The following is a 22618-nucleotide window of genomic DNA, read 5'->3' as shown; positions in this document are numbered from 1 at the left end:
TTTCATTGTATTATGCTTAACTCCCATCTTATCCTTTTAATTGATTGCTAATAAGGAAGTTTATAAAGAAAAGGGCTACCATTTAAAACAATGACAGGGAAGGGCAGATGGGGAAGAGGGGTAATTTCCAGAGATTATTTTGAGTATTTTCTGGATTGATAAAAGTACTACGTTTGATGGTAGAAATGATAGAAATAACACATCAACTCCCCCCCCCTTTTTTTAAAAGATTTTATTTATTTATTCATGAGAGAGACAGAGAGAAAGGGGAGCAGAGACCCAGGCAGAGGGAGAAGCAGGCTCTCTGCAGGGAGCCGGACATGGGGACATGGGATTCCATCCGGGGCCCCTGGGGTCACGCCCTGAGCCGAAGGCGGTGTTAAACCACTGGGCCACCAGGGTTGCCGTAATATTCTAATATTTTAAAAAGAACAGATTCAGTGTAGGGGCACCTGGGTAGCTCACTTGGTTAAGTGTCTGACTTCAGCTCTGGCATGATCTCAGGGTCTTCGGATCGAGCCCCACGTCTGGCTCCTCACTGAGCAGGGAGTCCGCTTCTCCCTCTCCCTTTTTGCCTCCCCTGCTCGTTCTCTTTCTCTCATAAAAATAAATTTAAAAATCTTTTAAAAAAATTAAAAGAATAGATTCAGTGTGTTACATAAGCAATTAAATATTTAAAAAAGGAGAAAAATCTGGGGCACATGGCTGGCTCAATCAGTGGGGTATGAGACTCTTCATCCTGAGGTTGTGAGCTCAAGCCTTACATTGGGCGTAGAGATTACTTAAGAAAAATAAAAAATAAATGTAAAAAAAACAAAAAGAAAAAAATCCAAACATAAAAAAGAGTTGCCACATATACAAAATACATTTTGAAAGCGGTGATGAATGAGAGTTAACATGTCTGGTCTTGGCAGAGAGAACAATTTAGGATCCTTGCCCTTACTATCATTTCCTGACTCAGTTCCAAAACCATTAATAGCGCATCACACAATTGAGAAATGTTGGAATCATCACAGCGCTCAGAAATTCAGGTAGCCAAACTGGTTTATTTTTGATTTTCCTCCATAAAAATGTTCCTGATTATCAACTTTCAGTGACTCTTGATGGAAACACTGATTACAGTCAAACAACTTGTATTTAACAAACATATACTGAACACCTATATCTTTTTAAAATATTCAGGACCTTTTGGAATTACAGCAACAGATACTCCATTAGACTAAACAAGTTAGCTGCATAATTGTGTTTTTATCTTTAAAAGCTTGTAAATTCACCTGAAATTTGATGGCTAATGTGTTTTTTTTTTTTTTTTCATTGTGATGACATTAGAAAAGCAGATGAAACACCAGGGACATCAGATGATTGGGTTCCAGCGTACCCACTATGCATAACTGGGGGCAGCTGTCCATACTATAGACAGGAGGCAGTTTAGGATAGCTCACCTTGCATGATTTTTCTCCATACTGTCTTTATCTAATTGGGATGAGGCTGGCATTTCTGAAGCCAGCGTCCTGCATATACAGGAGTTAGAAACAAGAAAGATATTTGCACCTTGTCTGAGGCATCCGTAACCCAAGTAATGAGAAAGAATGGAGTGACTTATTGTAGCAATTCATTGTTCTCTGGTACGTCCCGATGCATCATCAAATGCTACTCCTTCAAGTCTTCAGGTCTCCTTCAAAAGCTTCAAAAGCCTTAAGCCCCACACCTTCCTCTCCTCTACTGCATAACAGTATGTTAAGAAATGGTATGTACACCTTTGGGCTGCCTAGGTAGGCAGGACATACTGTTTTATGAACTGTTACATGGAATTCTATGAAAGTATGGTTATTTAATAATTTTTTAAAAATATTTTATTTATTTATTCCTGAGAGACACAGTAAGAGGGAGAGGCAGAGACACAGGAGAGGAAGAAGCAGGCTCCATGCAGGGAGCCTGACATGGGACTTGATCCTGGGTCTCCAGGATCACGCCCTGGGCTGAAGGCAGGCACTAAACCGCTGAGCCACCCAGGGATCCCATAATTATTTATTTTTTAAAAAGATTTTATTTAAGAGAGAGCAAGAGAGTGCACATGGGAGAGAAAGAGAGAGAACATGAACGGGAGGGAGGGGCAGAGAGCGCGGGAGAAACAGGCTCCCCGCTTAGCAGAGAGCCCAAAGCAGGACTCGATCCCAGGACCCTGGGATCATGACCTGAGCCAAAGGCAGACGCTTAAGAGACTGAGCCACTCAGGCGCCCTGACAAAAGTGTCTTTATTTATTTTTGGTTTACTTTATTTTTTATAGATTTTACTTATTTGAGAGAGAGGGAGAACATGAGCAAGAGGGAGGGGCTGGGGGAGAGTGAGATAAGCAGATTCCCTGTCAAGCAGGGAGCCCACTGCAGGGCTTGATCCCAGGACCCCAAGATCAGTCTGACCTGAGCTGAAGGTAGACGCTTAGCCGACTGAGCCAACCAGGTTCCCCGAAAGTGATTTGATTTGATTAGATTATTTTATTTATTTTTTTAAAGATTTTATTTATTTATTCATAGAGACACAGAGAGAGAGGCAGAGGGAGAAGCAGGCTCCATGCAGAGAGCCCGACGTGGGACTCGATCCAGGGTCTCCAGGATCACGCCCTGGGTTGCAGGCGGTGCTAAACCGCTGCGCCACCAGGGCTGCCCTATTTTATTTTTTTTTAAAGATTTTATTTATTTATTCATGAGAGACATAGAGAGAGAGAGAGAGGCAGACACACAGGCAGAGGGAGAAGCAGGCTCCATGCAGGGAGCCCGATGCGGGACTCGATCCCAGGTCTCCAGGATCACACCTTGGGCTGCCCAAGTGTTTTTATTTTAAAAATAAAGTGACGTTTATTTTAGTTTCACTCAGTAAAGGGGAAGAACAGATTGAACTAGTTAAATATCCAATTACAAAGGATGCTACAATAAAATACATCTACATTTAAGAAGAGTCACAATTCTTTGCTTGTAATTCTCATATCCAAAAAAGCTCTGAAAACAGTTTCTCCCTAAATTTGGTGACAAAACTGACCTGACCTTAGGCTCTTCATAGTCTTCAGTCATCACATGTAGTGGTGCGATTCATACATTCCATAGAAACAGCGTATTTGAGAATGGGGGCTACCATAGACTCTTGCGGAAGTCTGAGTAAAATGTATCTCCTGTTATAGTTTTCTAAAATCTGAAAGTTGTGATTCCAAAACATAATTAGCCCTAGGTTTCTGAAGAAGGCTTGTCAAGCAGTGTTTCCCAAAATTGCTAATGATACGGTGATTTTACCAAACCCAAAATTAGTTGCAATAAATATTTTTATTCCATGGTTTGTCATGAGGCTGACTTACCAGGAAAAGAGAAAAAGCATGTTGGGACAGCTACAGGAATAAGCAGGCCGCATCACAAACTGACACAGCAATGATCTGTTAAGTGATGTATAGGACACGGCATAATTACCAGAAGCTATTAATGCATCAAGACAGCATACAGTGCTGCTGCTAACAGTTGTCTGCATAAAAAGGAAAAACCCCACTCTTTTGAAGCTTCTTTTACATAGAGTGCTTTAGGACATTCTGATTTAGTAGTTCTCAACCTGTCTAAAATTAGAATCTCCTAGAGAGCTTTCTAAAAATAACCTATGCTGGGCCTTACCTTCAGATAGTCTGATTTACTTGGTCTAGAGGAGGCCTTGGCAAGTGTTTTTAAAAACACCCTGTACTTGGCTAGCTCAGTCCGAGAGCATGCAACTCTTGATCTTAGGGTTGTAAGCTCAAGCCCTTAAAAAGTCCTACTACCCAGGCTCTACCCCAGAACAGGTAAACTGGAATCCTTGGAAGTGTAGCCCAGACACAAGTATTTCTTTGAAAAGATGCTCAGTGATTCCAATGTACGCCCAAAGGTGAAAACCAATGATTAAGATCTCCTCTGTTGCCTGGGTTTAGGGTGTCAACTGCTCGCTTGCTTGCTTGCTTTTTCTTTCAGAGGGAGATGTATGGAAACCACATAAGAAATATTTTTAAATACTTTCAGCAAAATAATCCATACCGTATCAAACTCCTTTAGCATACAGTAGTAAATTATAGTGAAGGATAAAACAGAAAAGTAGAATTCATTTTAGTTGAGTCTGTATTGTACAGGAGAGCATAACTTAAGCTCAGAATAGAAGTCATAGCATCTTCCAATGAATTCTAGGTAGCAAACGAAAAAACTAATTACAATAGTTTTCCAGTGACTCTAACTATTCAGGATGCCAAATTAAAACAGATTCCTATACAAATTTCAAAGAAGGCTAGAAAATACATTAACAAATATTGAATTCAGAATAATTTCTGCTCAGAAATCAACTGAAATGTAAGGTGCACTTTTTTAGATAGAAGATAAATCTCTTTCACTTTTACTTAAAAATAATTTTTTCGTGCATTCTAATGGTCATATGAAAAAGACATATACTTTATTTTCATTCTAACCCTGAGGAAGGAAAAACAAATGTGGAGTAGCATACTAAGAACTTAAACTCCACACTTTTCACAACTGGAAATAGCAAGTAATGGAAGAAGTCCAGGACTACATTTATTCAGGCTTCCACACACATCAATTTAAATTACCCAAAACTAAAATTTGGGCAACTGGTACTAGTGGCATTATACTTTTAGTCCCTACACTGGTTTAAACAAAACAAAATTTATATTTACCACGTAGGAACTTTCAGCTCAGCAATATATAGGGACATTATAGTTTCATTGCTTAAGAAGCCCTATTCAGAAGAAAAATATGAATAAGGTCTATGCACACATATCTTTCACTACAAAGAGGTCAGCTGTTACAGAGGAGTTAATGAGAGGAAAAATGTGGAATTTCATCACAATGGAATATGGGAAGAGCTGGTATTTCCTCTTTGCCATTACAATTATTCTTCTTAGGATGAAACTTGGAATTGCAAATTTAGCTGACTTTACCACAGTTTTCAACCTTTGTAAAGGGAAAAAAAAGTTCACTCCATGGGCCAGAAACCCCAAGCAGCAGTTGGGAGTAAGAGGGCAATAACGACCGAAGAAAACAGGTTCACTGCATTGTTATCAAGAATGGGTTTCCCCGCTATGTACTTCACCTCATTCGCTGGGCTGTTGACCACCATGCCAGTGCTTTCGTCTAAACCTGGAGGGGAAAAGCAGCAAGTGAAGTGCAAAGTCCAAATGACTTGACTTAAAAACAGATTAGCTTTTCTCCTCTGAAGAATATAATCTTTGAAAGACTCTCAGGACCTATTAACTGACTTCAGTGGGTAATTATATGGTGAGATAGGGAACCCTTGATTACAATGGACTTTTTTGAAATGTCCTTTTGAGTACACCTCGATACTGTTCTCCCAACACTGCTGGAATTCCTTCACAGGAAGAAGGAAGGACATGAAAAGCAGAGAGAGCATGAAACTAGAATACTAGGCCTCTAAGACCAACCTGCGAGGTCCCTGGGAATAAGGGTCGAGTCTTCAGCCTCGGCAGTGGCGACCCAGGATCCAGCATGGGTCCAGCACAGGGGAGGCACACATCTTTCCCACAGCCAACATTTTTTCAACCCACTCAACATGATCAGAAACTTCCCCAGTTAGAGCCCAGTTTAGAATAAAACCTAGGCTTCTACAAAAATCAACCAACCAACAAAAACATAGGGAGAGTGTGTGTGTGTGTGTGCGTGTGTCATTAGTGACCTTAGCTTGAACTTAGATCAGACTGCTTCCTCCTTAGTATTTAGATAAGACAAATGAATCTGAGAGAACACTCTGATAGGTGGGGAGCAAAGCAGAAGGGCAAGTATATTATCTTGGCACATGAAGAGAACTGGAAGGACTGTACACAGGCAAACTCCAAACTCCCAGCCTCTTCACTGTGAATCAAAGGAGGAAACACGGTTGGTCAGAGTGCGGAGGAAATACACACCTACCACAGTATGTCAGGACACTGAAGTGACAGGAGAGCCTCAGAAGCCAAGCCTAGAAAATTCTGGGGAAAACCAACTCTCCCACATATTTTGAGTTGGACTAAAAATTCAGTGGGGACAGAAAGCATTATGTCACAGTAGAGAAACAGGTCGTATGTGAACAGAGTCATATAATCATTCTCTCTCAAATGGGCTTGGAAAGCAAACGGAAGGTGGAGCATTAAAAATGATCTGATCCCAAATGTTCTGCTTTCCCTGGGATTAGGTGAAGTCCCCAAAGCAAAAGCATGTGTTTCCTGAACAGCTTCTACTCATTGCTCAGTGGGACTAATTCTCTTTCAATTAATTTAACACACACACACACACACACACACACACATATACACATACAAAACCCTTAAAAATCAAAATTGTAGGAAAGACTCTATCCTGTCATTCCTGGCCTCTCAAGTTCCTGTCTTTGGGATTGTATTCATTGCCAAGGTTTTCTCCCCCATATTTCTTTCCCATTTAATACACCCATAACTCATAATAATAAAGTTAAGGTCTTACCAGTAAATTGCATTGTAGCTCCTAAATATGAGTCCACAACTGATCCTAGTAATCCAGCCAGACCCCCAAATGCAATAATTGGCCACTGGGGAGCAGAAATGTCTAAATCATTAACGAAGACCAACTGTGTGAGGAAGTAGGTGATGCCCACAAAGGTACCGCCAAGTAGACTGGAGACAAGGCCCACTACTGTAACCCCTCCATTGGTCCCTGAAAAAAAATACAGACAGAAAATAATCTAGTTAACAATCAGCAAACACACGAAATCAAGGAAAGCAAAAAATTTTGGAACCTCTCTTATCAAGACTAATTCAAAGAAAAGGTTCTCTTTCATATAATCCAAAGGCCATAGTCTACTTAAGGGCAGGTGATGACGACGACAAAAAGTGTAACAGCAGCAGCAGCAGTTGTTGATAATAGTAACACGGAAGTGAGGTATATGTTAAAGCACTAACTACGTAACAGGTCCTCAAGAAATACTCTCTCATTCTCTTCCTTTTCCTCTCCTACTGATACGTCTTTGCATTTCTAGATTAGCTAGGACTTGCTAACATTTTCTGTAAATACTATTATCACCAATTTAACAGCCGACAGCAGTTTTCCAATTAGGGAGACTGACTAAAATTCTTAAAAGGCTCTTAAGTAAGAAACACAATAAATCAGATTTTTTTTCCATGCATTTTGTTTTTTAAAGAAACTTAAAGACTCACCAACTGGAACTTTTTCCCAGGTTGTTATTAGCCTCGGCGGGCTTTTACTCAGAACCGGGCCCACTTCTGAAGCCCAGGTGTCTCCAGCAGAGCAGGCCAGTGCAGCCAAGAGAGACAGACACATCCAGGAAGCAGTGTACTGCTTGGAAAAATCTATCGGGATCTCCCCGGGGCCATTTTCTATCATGTACAGCAGGGCCAGCTCTGTGGGCACAGCCCCATTGCAGAACACCTGAACCCAATTCCTCTGCCCACCTACACGCGAACAAATGGATAAAAAACACAAGAAATGTTTTCTCCTCAAAGGAAAATCATGCAGTTACATTACATTACACGAACGTATTTTAAAGTTTAAAGAAAGAAAAATGACTAAAATTTTAAAAATAACTAAAAGTTGGATGGTACTTTTGCTTACCTTCTATATTGTTTAGAATGATAGATTTTAATGCTTCTAAAATTCTGCTTTACTTATTATTGTGGTGAAATGATGATAAGCTAAATTAGGCCACTACTTAGTTATTCTTATATAAAATTTATCTGTTTCAACAGTCTAAACATGTTCCGATTATTAGCTTATAACGTCTTAGGATGAAATAAAGATTACTATTTTAAGTGATGTCAAACATAATTCAGTTTACCTTCTTTGTATTCTGAATCCAGACGCTTCTTTATTTCTCCCTTCCATTTAGTGAGTTTTGAAGAAGAAAGGAAAAACATCAGCAAAGAGGTAAAAAAGCTGAAATTTGCAATGGTTAGGATAAATCCAACCACAAGCCCTGAAAGAAACACATATATACACAAAATTATACTTAGTCCATACATCAACGCTGTGAAAAAAAAGAATGGGGAGAAAGAAAAGAATGGGATTTTTTTTCAGTTATTGTTCACATTATAACCTGAAATGTACATCTCCAATACATTTTCATTTTTTACCAACTCAGATATTACCACACAGTAAACTAAATGTTGATTTGATTTAATTGAATTATTTTTACGTTTTACCCCCATAGCCTGGATCTTCTTTTTCTACCTAAAGGCTAGCTTTTTATACTTTTCAAAATTTTCACATGCTCTTTTGTTGAGCCTTATAAACTATGTCAGAAAATGGAGATGGTGTTTCTCAGCTGTGTTTTACTATGTAAATCTAAGAAAATAATCCTGGATTTTATGTGGAATTAAAAAATGGAGTATTTTCTGTGAATGTGATCTTTTTTTAAATAATTTAACACAAGGTTTTTTTTTTTAAATATTTATTTATTTATTTATTTATTTATTTATTTATTTATTTATTTATGAGAGAGAGAGAGAGAGAGAGAGAGGCAGAGACTCAGGCAGAGGGAGAAGCAGGCTCCATGCCTGGAGCCTGATGTGGGACTTGATCCCGGGACTCCAGGATCTCACCCTGGGCCAAAGGCAGGCGCCAAACCGCTGAGTCACCCAGGAATCCCCTGTTTGTTTTGTTTTTTTAAGATTTTATTTATTTATTCATGAGAGACACAGAGAGAGAGAGAGAGGCAGAGACACAGGCAGAGGGAGAAGCAGGCTCCATGCAGGGAGCCTGATGTGGGACTCGATCCCGGATCTCCAGGATCAGGCCCTGAGCTACAGGTGGTGACAAACTGCTGAGCCATCCGGCCTGCTCTGTGAATGTGATTTTAAAATTTTTTTTGACTTTTTATTTGTTTCTTTTACTTGGGCAAAGAAGAAAAGGAACATCCTTCATTTTTCTATGAGTGACCAATTTCAAGGAAGGCTTATAATACCTACAGTTCCATCAGGAGAAGGATGGAAGCAGACTCCCCCCTGAGCGTGGAGCCTAGTACAGGCCTTGAGGTCACAACCTGAGCCAAACTCAGGAGTGGGATGCTCAACCAGCTGAGCCACCTGGGCGCCCCCCTCTAGGTAATCCTATAGAGAAAATGCACATCACTGGAATTAGCTTCTTAAATTACTCAGGGGCACCTGCGTAGCTCAGGTCATGATCTCTGGGTTGTTAGCTGAGCCCAGGTGTCAGGCTCTGTGCTAGGCATGAAGCCTGCTTGGGATTCTCTCCCTCTCTCTCTGCCCACCCTCTCCACCCTCCACCCCCCTTCCCGTGCCACAATTACTCAGAAAATCCTTAAAAGCCTTTGTTGCAAAATTTGAAAATGTTCTTAGGAGGGATCCCTGGGTGGCTCAGTGGTTTGGCACCTGCCTTTGGTCCAGGCATGATCCTGGAGTCCCAGGATCGAGTCCCACATCGGGCTCCCAGCATGGAGCCTGCTTCTCCCTCTGCCTGTGTCTCTGCCTCTCTCTCTCTCTCTGTGAGTGTCTATCATGAATAAATAAATAAAATCTTAAAAAAAAAAGAAAGAAAAAGTTCTTATGAGTAAAACTTGGTGCTTGAAGAAAGAGAGTACCCGTGTTTCTATTACCACAATGGTTAGTTAATCCTGTAAAAATGAATGAGACTGAGGATTCTGGGAATACAGAAGAGTAGGGAGTGCTAGGAAATGTCTTCCCACCTAGACAACACCTGGGCTGGCGCATCTGTCTGACACAGCTGTTTGGAAACTCTGCAGTCTACTGAAGGCTTATGACCTTAAGGGAATGCTTGGAAGGGAAACGGCAGTTAATTTTGGTCAATTTTAGGTCTTAACGGTGCACCAGCCACCCATCTACCCTCCCAGCACCACGGCAGGCAGGCAGGAGTTGCAGGAGCAGCCTGCACACAGCTTACGGGAGCCAGTTCAGGGCAAGAAGGACTTTGTTTCCAAATATCAGGATTTATACTCTGATCGATTGCTGCTTCTGATTATGGAGCTATAGACACAGAGGCTGGCAGCCATTGTTGCACTCCACCACCGCCTCCCCCACTGTTGCAAGCCCTTTCTTGTCTGACTGGAGTTCCAAAGGATTTAAAGGCTCAATGCCAACCCCCCCTCATTTTTCTGTGTTTTCTCCTTTGGAGAGCAAGTCATTAAAGGCTAGGACATTCAAAAGAAATTGCATTTGTAGAGAAAATCAGAAAGTCCCAGTGCATACCCAGGGAAAGGTGTAGGCTCAGAAAAGACTGTGAAGGTCTTAGGTTTACTCCTCAGGGTGATCCTTGGCACAGAGACCGGTGCAATAATCAAAAACAAGACAAAACAAAAAGAGCAAACACTGGGGACATAGGAAATTCTGATTTCCAGAGTTACCACATTATTAGACTTACTCATTTATTTTAAGATTTTATTTATTCATGAGAGACGCAGAAAGGGAGAGAGACACAGGCAGAGGGAGAAGCAGTCTCCCTGTGGGGAGCCCGATGTGGGACTCAATCTGAGGATCCTGGGATCATGACCTAAGCCACAGGCAGATGCTCAACCACTGAGCCATCAAGGTGCCTCTGACATGATTAGATTTAAATATCCAGTTTTCAACAAAAATATCACAAGGCATACAGAGAAACAGGAGAGTATGGCCCATTCAAAGGGGAAAAAAAAATCAATGGAGACTGTCACTAGAAGAGCAAGATGGTGGGCCTACTAAGCAAAGACTTCCAACTGTTTTTAAACATGGTCAAATAACTAAAGACATGAAGTCAAGAGAACAATGTGGAAATATTAATAAAGAGAAACCTAAAGAGAAGCTGAAAGGGAATACTGGAGTTGGAAATAATTCAGTAGATATTCAAAGGCACATATAAGCAAGCACAAGAAAGAATCAATGAACTTAAAGACAAACAATGGAACTCATCAGTCTGAAAATAGGAAGAAAAAAGAATGAAGTGAACAGAGCCTGAGGGACATAAAGGACACCATCAAGGAGAAAACACCCACGTGGGAATCCCAGAAGGAGAAAAGAGAGGGGAAAGGGAGCAGAGAAATTATTTGAAGAAATAACAGCTGAAACCTTCCCAAGTTTTTTTTTTTTTTTTTCTGAAAACGCCCCAAGTTTGGTGAAAGACATACATATAAACATGCAAGAAAGAAGCTTAGCAAACTCCAAGTAGAATGAATTTAAAGAAAGTCACATTGAGACACAGGACAATCAAACTGTTCCAAGACAAAGACAATCTCAAAAGCAGAAAGAGGTAATAAGCAACTCATCACATATGAGGGATCCTCAAAAAGATTATCAACAGATTTCTTATCAGAAAGTTTGGAGGCCAGAAGGCATGGGGGTGATATATTCAAAGCGTGAAAAGGAAAGAAAAAAAACCTGTCAAACAAGAAGCTTATATTCAGCAAACTATTTTTCAAAAGTAAAGGAAAGGGGCACCTGTGTGGCTCAGTTGGTTAAGCATCCAACTCTTGGTGTTAGGTCAGGTCACGGTCTCAGTGTCCTGGGATCAAGCCCTGTGTCGGGCCCAACGCTCAGCGTGTTGTCTGCTTGAGAGTCTCTCTCTCCTTCTCCCTCTGCCCCTCCCATTCATGCTCTCTCTCTCTCTCTCAAATAAATAAAATCTTAAAAAAAAAAGTAAGAGAGAAATTAAGAGAGTTTGTTATCAATGTTATGCTGGCAGAAATTCAAATTAGAACATTGTAACTTTAGGATGTTAAATTAATTGTCATTGTAATCACAAAGAAAATAGTTATACACAAAAGGAAATGAAAAAAGAATTCAAAAATTTCATTACAAAAAAATTAAACACAAAAGAAGACATTAATACAAAAAATGAGGAACAAAAAAGTGTAAGACCTAGAGAAACAAGTAGCAGAACGACAAATTTAAGCTTCTGGTTAGTAATTACTTTAATCCTAAGGGATTGCAAGTCTCCCCTTCCCTTCATCCAAGATCGAAGGAATATAGTTAAATGCTATGTTTGTAAATTTTCCTTTTTTCCCTCCAGTGTGTTCACAGTACTGATTTAAAATATAATTGGGTTCATCTGCTTTAGTTTGCGTTCAGTTTTGGATTTCCCCTTTTCCCATCCTTACTATTTTATTTCCTAAATACACAGAACATTAGCATGCTCTCAAAAGTCAAACTTACACAGCATACTCAGAGAAGGGTCACTTCCTCCCAGGTCCCTTTGCCCCGCTCTCTCTATTCTGTTCTCCCTCTATTCTTTGTAGATAACAAACTCTATTGTTTCTTAGTTTATCATTCCCGTGTTTCTTTTTATAAAGAATATATAACGCCATGTTTCTTATTTTCTTTACATAAAAGGCCACATTCTGTATGTGTTCTTTCCAACTTATGAGCACATTTTTAAAAAAAGTTAAGCTGTACGCCCAATGTGGGGCTTGAACTCATGACCCCAAGAGCAAGAGTCACATGTTCTACTGATTAGGCCAGCCAGACACCCCTATAAGCACCCTTTAAATAATAATTTTATAGTCCTCCTTTTGGGGAGAGAACATGCTAACTCTGCTGTTGAGCGCTCGGATCAGTGGCACTCAAGAAATTTACATTCTTTGGTAATTAGGCTCTCTTGATTGTGGCTGCTTCAAGTCTAAATTTGCAGTTTAGGGTACGGGAGGTCTGAAAAAAATTCATCTGGCCCTTAGGGCTGGGGACCGATTTCTCAGACTGTGATAACCACACTGAGCCACTGTTATCATGTGTGGCTCTGTCTAGGCTGCCTGCTTATTATTATTTTTTTTTTGCTTGTATTTCTAAGTACAAATTCTTCCATCCCTAACTTTATTAAGTTAGTTTTTTACTTTTATTAACAATTTCCATTCTTCAGGTGCCTGGCTGGCTCAGTCGGTAGAGCATGCAACTCTTAATCTTAGGGTCATGAGTTCAAACCCCCTGCTGAAGGTGGAGACTGGTTAAAATTAAAACAAATAAAACAAAGAACTCTTTGTGTCTCTGTAACTCTTAAGATAAACATTCAATTTTGTTCTATAAAGATTTTTATTAAAACATTAAACAAAATTATTAATAGAAAGTTAAACAGGTTTTTTTTTTAAGATTTTATTTATTTATTCATGAGAGACACAGAGAGAGAGAAAGGTAGAGACACAGGCAGAGGGAGAAGCAGACTCCATGCAGGGAGCCTGACGTGGGACTCGATCCCGGGTCTCCAGGATCACGCCCTGGGCCGAAGGCGGCGCTAAATCCCTGAGCCACCAGGGCTGCTCGAAGTTAAACAGGTATTAACCATTAAATAGTATTTTCTTAAATAATAGAAGAGGGGACCAGATTTCTATTTCTGCAGAAACTCTTTCTGTTGGTTAGTTCAACATTCAGGTACCACAACTACTGATACATTTACTGACTGATCTATCCAGAGACACTCAAAATACTGGGATGTTACTCAGGTTTAGCACATTTTATTTTATTTTATTTTATTATTTTTATTTTTATTTATTTTATTTTTATTTTTTTCTTTTTTTTTCTTTTTTTATTTATGATAGTCACACACACAGAGAGAGAGAGAGAGAGAGAGAGAGAGAGAGGCAGAGACACAGGCAGAGGGAGAAGCAGGCTCCACGCAGGGAGCCTGACGCAGGACTAGATCCCAGGTCTCCAGGATCACGCCCTGGGCCAAAGGCAGGCACTAAACCGCTGAGCCACCCAGGGATCCCCAGTTTAGCACATTTTAATTGAAAGTGCAAGCAATAGCGTAATGCTATATGAAATACTAATACAGCACTTCAGCTCTGGAGTTCAATCTTGGTTCCTTAATTTACAGCAGTTTGACTAAATGTTACCTAATCGTAAACCTCAATTTCTTGGTTCACTTGGGGGGCTCGGTGGGTTAAGCATCCACCTTCTGCTCAGGTGGCAAACATGGGATCCTGGAACTGAGCCCTGTGTTGGGCTGTGCTCAAGGAGGGCCTGCTTCTCCCTCTCCCTCTTCCTCTGCCCCTACCTCCACTCACGCTCGCTCTCTTGCTCTTCCTTTCTCTCTCAAATAAACAAATAAAATCTTCAAAAAGAAAAAAGCCTCAATTTCTTATTGGTGAAATTAGATTAACAACAATTCCTACCTCGCTGGTTTGCTGTGAAAAGCAAAATGAGATAATTTTTACAGTATATTATATTAGCCAGATCTCGGAAGCCTTTCATAAATGTTTACTAATATCACTGGTAATAATAGCAGCTCCGATAGTAAAACCTCAGCAACACTATTTTTGTAATTCAATACTATTATTGTAACAATATTAATGATAAATATGATTTGTTACCCAATGATCACTTCTTTTCAATTGGTTTTAAAGTATTACAAGAGTAGCACGTGACTACTGGAGGGGAAAGCCACAAACATGAAGTATACATAGTAAAAATCAAAATGTGTCTGTGCACCCCCATCCTCTCATCCCTTCTCTACAGATAGTCACTGTCAACAATTTGTTCCACTGTCTTTAAACAAACACAGGGTAGGATGGCCCTAAAACACCCTACACTGAAATGCTGCAAATCATCTACATCCTTTTTACTTCAGCTGCCTTAAAATACCACGTGAAGTGATCAGTGTTCCTGTTGATGACAGGTTCAGAATGAGAAAGTAAACTGAAGTCAATGTACTGTGAAAGAATGATATTTTTCATGTAGGCTAAAAATATCTTGGTTATTTTTTTGCAACTTCTTGCTATCTCTCAACTCTTAAATTAGTAACTGCTATCTCGAGTTCCTATCTATTCCATCTCCCTCTGGAGTCTAATGGTCACTGGTAAGAGCTGATATGCACAACAGGGTGCTCTCAAAGCACTTCAAGATTCAAGAATTATGGCTGTCTCCTGAGTTTTAAATAGGTAAATTCTGAACTTAACAGAGCCATATGCGGAAGTAAAACACAGTCTACAAATGTCTCTAATAGCAGGTGTAGAGTTATACCATAAATTTCAACTAAGGTGACCTAGGCATAATAACCCTGAGAATCAGAAAAGGGAAAGGCAGGACTAGAATTTTAAAATTTAGTAAGTTCAAATCGAATCAAGTGTTATCACAGGTAATCTACCTACAGCAAGGCTGTGGGAATCAACACAAGGGTCATTAACCCAAAATACAGAACATGATGGCCAAAGAACCAGAAGTTGGCATAACTTGTTGAATCCTGCACAAGAGATGGGACCCTTTGACCTCAGGACTGGCAGTATGTGACACAGGAAACTGAAGGACTCCATAAACATCTGCTTCTGCTCCTTCTCCTCTATTCTTGCTAGGACCTAAACTCCCACCTTATACGTGCCTCATGATGCAAACAGTGTATGTCCTCTTTGTAAGGGACAGGAGTCAAGGATTTCTCTGGACTTGATAACTTCTAAGGAAGGACAAGGTGAGAATGACCCGAGGAAGCCATCACATGCATATTCTAGACCACCTGGCATCTGACATCTATGCCAAGACTCCCGACTCCAAGGAATAACACCTAGGCCCTCACCTTTGTTCTAACACACGATGGACCACAGACCTCAGTAAAAACCTCTGGCCCCGGACAAAGATGTGACTCTCTTTTCTTGAGTCTCCCAGACACTGTACCAGCACTCTTTCTACATCTTCAATAAATTCTGCTTTCACCTCCTGCTGGCTCACCTTTGATTTCTATCCTGCAGCCAGGGACTCTGCTGGCTAGTCCTGTGGGACCCCTCCAGATCCTAGACCTGGCCTGCCAGCAACATATTGACTATTTCCCAGACTCAGTACTCACCAAAAAAACTTTATAGTTATAAGCTGACTTCTAATATGGCCTGACTTCAACAGAGCATGCAATGGACTAGTTCTATAAATATATTTAAAAGATATACTTCATTATTATCATTATTATTAAAGTACGCCCCCTAAGCCCAATGTGGGGCTTGAACTCACGACCCTGAGATCAAGAATCACACTCTACTGACAGCCAGCCAGGCAGCATGACTAGTCTCTATTTTATCAGATGGACAAAGTGGCATTCTGACGCCTAAACCAGTGCCTGTGACAACATAAACTGGTTTTCTTAGGTCTTCGTCAACTGGGTTCCTGACAAAACAAGGCTTCTATTTCAGAAAGACTGAACACCAGATCTAACTATGGTGACCCAAAAGAGGTAAGGCCACTCTTGTGAGAATGAAGCACAACCACTGGGCTTTCTAGATAATTCTCCGTTTGCGTGCATTTTCACTACACTTACAGCATTTATTTATAGGGATTAAATGCCTCAAACCCATCTCTTTTATCATCTCTGTCCCCTAACTAACCTGTAAGCTCTCTGATGGTGGGATTTTTATCCATTTTGTTTACTACGAAATCCTAAGTGCCCAGAACAGTGTGTGGCATACAGGAGACCCTAACTATACATTTGCTGAATGGATGGATGGATGGATGAATGAATGAAAGAAAAAAATGGTAAGCCACTAAGAGTCTTCGTAAGTGGAATTATATTTAAATTTGTCAAGTCAAAAATCTGATGGCAGATAGTGAGTTCAAAGAACACAATGAAAGACTGTATGACACCTCCTTGGAGCAAATCATCTACACAGTGCTTTACGGTTTATAATCACTTTTCCATATATCCCCCCATGTGATTCTCCTTATTCTAGAAATAATCTCTCAAAGACACCAGAGACTTTCACTTCAGCGCCCATCTAAGCACTGCCTCAAGCCCTGTCCCTTCTATCAACACTAAGGTACGTGTTCCTGTGTCACGGGGGGCTCCTTGAACACCCGCATCCTGAGGAAGTTTGGAAACTCTCCCCAACCCCAAGCACCTGAAGGCACGACACAGCAAACCACGGTGAGACGCCCAGGACTGTGAACAGCAGTCATGGGAGGTGAACAGTAACAGTAACATTCATAAAATGCTTCCGGGTGCCAGGTACTATGCTAAACTTTTCACATGGAAACTCTTCACAGTAGGTCAATGCTGTAGATAAAATCATTCCCTCTCATTGTACGGATGGAAAAGTACAATGCTGAGAGCTTACGTAATTTGTAGTCCTACTACAGGAAGTACTCCCAAGGACTGTGTATAATATGAGTTAGCATCACAGTTTTTTGTCCTTAAGGGGCAAAAAAACCGCTCTCAATAAAAGATACCAATATTCATGGAATGAAATGATCAATATACATATATTTCCTGAGCACTTATTCAAAGCATGGGACACAGAAGCGGAAGATGCACTCCCTGTCTTCAAAGAGTTTATAACATGGTGAAAGCAGATTAAGTCACTAATGGCGAATGTTTATATAAAGCCTTACAGTGTAAAAAGATGTCCCATACATTATCCTGTTGGACCCTCACCAATAAGCCCTAAGAACTATTTCATAAGGGGTGAAGGGAACTCAGGATCCAAGGAGTCAGGAAATGTGGTAGAGTTCACAGAGACAGCAAGTGGCAGTCCCAGGATTCAAAATACATACCTTCTCATTCTACATCAAGCTAGCCAGGAGAGGCGGAGAGGGCTAGAAGGCAGCAAAGGAAATGGTGGCAGGAAAGAGACTGAAGTGGCGGAGTCCTGGGGTGTCCTGGGGTAGCTCAGGGGTTACGCAGGCCTGCAGCTGCCCCTGGCTCAGGTCAGGATCTGGGAGTCCCTAGGCCCAGCCCCGGAGTGGTGTGGGGGGCAGCTCAGCAGGGCGTCTGCTTTTCCCTCTCCCACTCCCCCTCCCCCTGCCTGTGCTCTTTCTCTCATTTGCTTGCTCAGTGTCTCAAATAACTAAAGTCTTTAAAAAAGAAAAGTAGAGATCAGGAAAGGAAGAGAAGCAGGGCAATATACAACACAGAAACCACAGGAAGACAGAATTTCAAGAAGGACTGGACCCTTCTTTCTACGGGTCAAGAACAATAAAAACCAAGGCAAGACTACCCGAGAAAGGACATTAAAAAATAAACATATTTTTATTTATTTATTTATTTATTTATTTATTTATTTATTTATTTGAAAGAGAGCGAACCTACAAGCAGGGGGGAGGGGTGGAGAGGGAGGGAGATGCAGATTCCCTGCTGGCAGGGAGCCCGAGGGCCAGGGGCTCCAGCCCAGGACTCAGAGACCTCAACCTGAGCCAAAGGCAGACGCATAACCAACTGAGCCACCCAGGTGCCCGGAGAAAGGCTATTTTTTTTTATAAAGCATAACTCTGTATAATCATATTCAAATAGAGATGGTTCAAATTATTTGCTCTAAATGAGCGAATACTTTCAAAGTGCTAACAGCAGTGCCTGGTACACAGTATGCACAGCATGAACATTTGCTAAGTAGATAAATCATAACCATTCCTAGTATCCATTATATGGTAAGATAAGATGTAAGAATGTCAATATGTCGGTTAACTGCAATTCTCAACTACGCCGCAGAAGGAAAAAAAGACCTTGAAAGATGTTTCTCAATTATGAAGAGAATTAGCATGTTTCTGAAGAACTGTACATAATAGTAACAAGCACCCAATAAATGTTGGCTATGTCTGTGCTCTGAGCTAAGAAGTTTTGTAAGATCTTATTTATTTATTTGAGAGAGAGAGAGAGAGAGAGAGAGAGAGGGAGAGCGCCAAGTGTGGGGTGGGGGAGCAGAGGGACAGAGACAAGCAGACTCTGCGGGAAGCCCAATTCAGGGCTCAATCCCAGGACCCTGAGAATATGACCTGAGCTGAAATGAAGAGTCGGCATCCAATCCACTGAGCCACCCAGGTGCCCCTGAGCTAATAACTGTATAGTGATAACCTGATTTTATTCTTACTGCAACCTGTAAGAGGTAGGTCAAGGCTTCAAAGGGCCTGAAGCTTATAAATTAAAAAAAATAAAAAAATTTTAAAAAAGAATACAAAATTATGTCCACCTTTGTAAAGTTTACAAAACCACAGGACCACGAGAGCACACTGCTAGGGCTCTTCCCAAGGCCTTGGAGGGTACCAATTGCAAGTAAAGATGCCATGGTTTCCCTCAGGTCATGATCTCAGGGTCCTGGGATCCAGCCCTGCGTTAAGGTCTTCACTTAGCGGGGAGTCAGCTTGGGATTCTTACCTTCCCTCCGCCCCCTTGGCATGAGCTCTCCCCCAAACCAATGCACTCTCTGCTCTCCAAAATAAAGAAGTAAATATTTTTTTTTTTTAAAGATTTTATTTATTTATTCATGAGAGACACACACAGAGAGAGGCAGAGACAAAGGCAGAGGGAGAAGCAGGCTCCATGCAGGGAGCCCAATGTGGGACTCGATCCTAGGTCTCCAGGATCAGGCCCTGGACTGAAGGCGGTGCTAAACCGCTGAGCCAACTGGGCTGCCCTAAAGTAGTAAATCTTAAAAAAAAAAAAAAAAACACCTTAACTGTGTCCCGCTTAAGCCCCCTATTACCTGGTCCTTGCCTACATCTTTATTTTTTTCTCTAGTTTCTTTCTTTTCTTTTCTTTCTTTTCATTCATTCATTCATTCATTAACTATCTTCCAGTCAAAATGAGCCTTATTCTCACACCTGAACAGGCCAGGGTGTAGGTCGGGGTCCTTGCACACGTTATTCTGTTAGCCTGGAACACGCTTCTCTCAGACCTTCTCATTGCTGGCTTCTTCAGGTCTTGGGTCAAACTACCTCCTTAGAGAAAAGGGTTATGCTTGACCCTATCTACAAAAGAACACCTGTATCCCCCAACACACACACTTTATTATCTTAATTTTTCTCATGAACTATTATCATTATATATCAAGTTTTATGTATTTTATTACCTAGCTGTTCTAAAGAATAAAAGTTCCGTAAGAACTTGAAGCCTTGTCCTTATTCACAGCCACAACCCTAGTCTCTAGCAGAGCGCTCAATAAATATGTCCTGGGCAGCCCGGGTGGCTCAGCGGTTTAGCGCCACCCTCAGCCCAGCCCAGCCTGATCCTGGAGACCGGGATCGAGTCCCAAGTCGGGCGCCCTGCATGGAGCCTGCTTCTCCCTCTGCCTGTGTCTCTGCCTCTCTCTCTCATGAATAAATAAATAAAATCTTTTAATAAATAAATATGTCCTAAAATAACAAAAACTTGGCCTATTTCTAACTCACTTCTGAAAAATAAATCTAGGATATTTAGCTTGGACCACTTTGCTGGAGGCTTCTAATAGCAATTTTCAAGAGTGACTCTTTCCAACAGCTTCTCTACTGTACACCTAACAGGAGCGTGCCCATGTTTCTGCTGCAGATAATATAACTAAAAGAACAGAATAATCAAGGAACTCAAAAAAATGTATCCTATTAATCTACTTGTATCAATAACAAGGTTAAATCTGTACACTGCAGTGAGTATCAGTATCTGAAATTTTGACACAACAGGAATGCTGAGCAGTAAATAACTTTATTGTTGTCTAACATACATAACCGGGTTTATGATCTTATATATTCAGAATTTAGAAAACATGAGTGTAAATTATAGAAGCAAACACTTATTATAGAAACATTCAAAAGAGAAACATACCTCCTAAGGCCCCACTGTGGTCTAGACTTTTCTTTTTAAAGCCATTGGAGACGATCAAAACAGGAACGACGACAGAGAACAGCCAACGCCAAGGAGAAATAGGCTGTAAATTGCCTAAAAAATTAGAACAAATTGTGTGAAGCCCACACAGGTGAGTCTTGGCTGTAAGCCTTGATAACTGCGTTCCCGATTAAGACACTATGGTAAGCAGGGAAGCTGAGACAAAGTCACCAAAGCAAAAGGGCTATGTTGAGACTTGCATGTTTACCAAAGAGACAATCCTTCTGGGGAATGACCACGTAGGTTCCGTCCAAGTTTCAATGTTTCCTACGTATCTGGAGATTGGAGATGAATCTGTAGCTCCCCATTGTTTGGGAAGAGGCACGTATTAAATCGCAAGAGTTGTACAGAGCAAACTACTTTCTTACTAGGATCCAGTTATCATTCTTTCTGTCTTTCAGAGAGATTTTATTTTTTTGAAGTATCACTCTTACAGGCTACGCACCTGCACTCAACAAATTAGGAACTGAGCTTTCCAAAGGGCTGCATCCACCCCACAGAGGTTTTCTTCTGTTTGGCCAAGCATGATGTTTTCAAACCATCGGGAATCAATACTTAAAGGTTAGGAGATTTCACATAAAAATCCAGAACCTTGGCTTCTGCTTTATTTATTTTTAATTTTTATTTATTTTATTTTTAAAGATTTTATTTATTCATGAGGGACAGAGAGAGAGAGAGAGGGGGAGAGAGAGAGAAAGAGAGGCAGAGACACAGGCAGAGGGAGAAGCAGGCTCCCTGCAGGGAGCCCGACTTGGGACCCGCTCCTGGGTCTCCAGGATCACGCCCTGGGCTGAAGGCAGGTGCTAAACCGCTGAGCGACCCAGGGATCCCTTTTTTTTTTTTAAAGATTTTATTTACTTATTCATGAGACACAGAGAGAGAGGCAGAGACCCAGGCAGAGGGAGAAGCAGGCTCCCTGCAGGGAGCCCGACGTGGGACGGATCCTAGGACCTGGGGTCACGCGCTAGGCCGAAGGCAGGTGCTCCACCGTGAGCCACCCAGGTGTCCCTAAAAATGTCCTTTGAAACAGGTTTAACTAGTATTACCAGAAGCAGCATTTATGAAAGGCTCTTTTGTTTGATTTTACTTATTAGAGAGGGAGCACAGGCTGGGGGTGCGGTGGGGGGGGGTAAGGCGACCGATCCGGGGCCCGGGGTCACGCCCTGGGGTGAGGGGAGGCGGCGCCGCACCGCCGAGCCCCGCGGGACCGCATCCCGCGACCCGGGGTCACGGCCCGGCCCCCAGCCCCGCCGCAGCCCGGGGCGCCCGGGGCCCCGCTGCTCACCGTAGTAGGTGCTGGCGGTCAGAGACACGACCCAGAAGGCCAGGGAGATGCAGAGCGCGAGGCTCAGCAGCGCGACGTGGGCGATCATCCTCAGGCACCGCGTGCGCGCGCGGCCGGCGGCGTCCGACATGGGCTCGGGGCCCGGGGCCGACTCACCGGGCGGGGTCGCCGGCCCGGGGCTCGCGGGGGCGCCAAGGCCAGGCCCGCATCACCCGCGGGGGGTGGCGGCTGCGGGCGGGGGCTCGGCCGTCACCTGCGCCTGCGCCCCGCGGCCCCGGGGTTGGCGCGCCGCCTCGGAGGCGGGAGAGCGTCCACGGGCCCCAGCGGCCGAGCGCCCACACCCCGCGGCCGCCCCGCCCCGCCCCGCCCCGCCCCGCCCGCGCCGCTCCTGCGCAAGCGCCCGGGACGCCCAGGACGCCGCGCCGCTCACGTGAGCGCTGGAGGGCGGGGCGGCGCGGGGGCACGCGGGGGCAAGAGGAGGAGGTGCCGGGGGAGCCCCCCGGGTCGGGGCGGGAGCAGGGGAGCCCCGGGAGCCCTGGGTCCGGGCGGACACGGAAGGGCTTCACCACCAGGGTGGAAATAGAAGAAAAGGAACGCAGATGGATTTAGACCCTGTAGAGTCCACGTCGTGCATAATGGAGTACTTTTTTTATCTTAAAAGAGTTCATGCCATGCAATGTTTTTTTACCCTCCCCCAAAGATTTTTATTTATTCATGAGAGACTCAGAGAGAGAGAGAGAGAGAGGCAGAGACACAGGCAGAGGGAGAAGTGGGGTCCATGCAGGGACTCGATCCCAG

The 22618-nt window shown here is 42.5% G+C and overlaps 1 protein-coding gene and 1 long non-coding RNA gene across 3 annotated transcripts in view; one reads left to right on the top strand and one right to left on the bottom strand.

The window, feature by feature from the left end:
- The window catches only part of LOC144323428 (uncharacterized), a 50060-nt gene extending 32177 nt beyond the window's left edge, over positions 1–17883 (top strand). Inside the window, exon 4 of the long non-coding RNA XR_013388864.1 lies at positions 16640–17883. This is a non-coding gene — a long non-coding RNA (uncharacterized LOC144323428). The remainder of the gene's footprint in view (positions 1–16639) is intronic.
- On the bottom strand, positions 1027–22060 carry TMEM19 (transmembrane protein 19). Of its 2 annotated transcripts, XM_077913848.1 has the most exons (6): positions 21821–22060; positions 20476–20589; positions 7838–7975; positions 7200–7454; positions 6490–6699; positions 1027–5154 (listed from the first exon to the last, which is right to left on the bottom strand). In XM_077913848.1, exons 1-6 carry the CDS (start codon positions 21948–21950, stop codon positions 4991–4993), a joined length of 1011 nt encoding a protein of 336 aa, XP_077769974.1. In that variant the 5' UTR covers positions 21951–22060; the 3' UTR covers positions 1027–4990. The 2 variants fall into 2 exon arrangements, with proteins under 2 accessions (XP_077769974.1, XP_077769975.1); XM_077913849.1 differs by lacking the exon at positions 20476–20589 and having other exon boundaries at positions 21821–22055.
- Positions 22061–22618: the final 558 nt, after the last annotated feature.

Source organism: Canis aureus, chromosome 11, assembly GCF_053574225.1.
Source record: "Canis aureus isolate CA01 chromosome 11, VMU_Caureus_v.1.0, whole genome shotgun sequence".
In the NCBI taxonomy this organism is placed as follows: domain Eukaryota; kingdom Metazoa; phylum Chordata; class Mammalia; order Carnivora; family Canidae; genus Canis; species Canis aureus.
This window is presented reverse-complemented; position numbering and strand designations above follow the sequence as displayed.

Bases quoted from the DNA above. Each gene is read 5' to 3' on its own strand.
- TMEM19 (XM_077913848.1), bottom strand. From the start codon at position 21,950: ATGTCGGACGCCGCCGGCCGCGCGCGCACGCGGTGCCTGAGGATGATC. The intron at 20,590-21,820 runs GTGAGCAGCGGG...CTAATTTTTTAG, and splicing joins GACCGCCAGCACCTACTACG to GCAATTTACAGCCTATTTCT. The intron at 5,155-6,489 runs GTAAGACCTTAA...TTTCCCCTCCAG, and splicing joins AGCTACAATGCAATTTACTG to GTTTAGACGAAAGCACTGGC.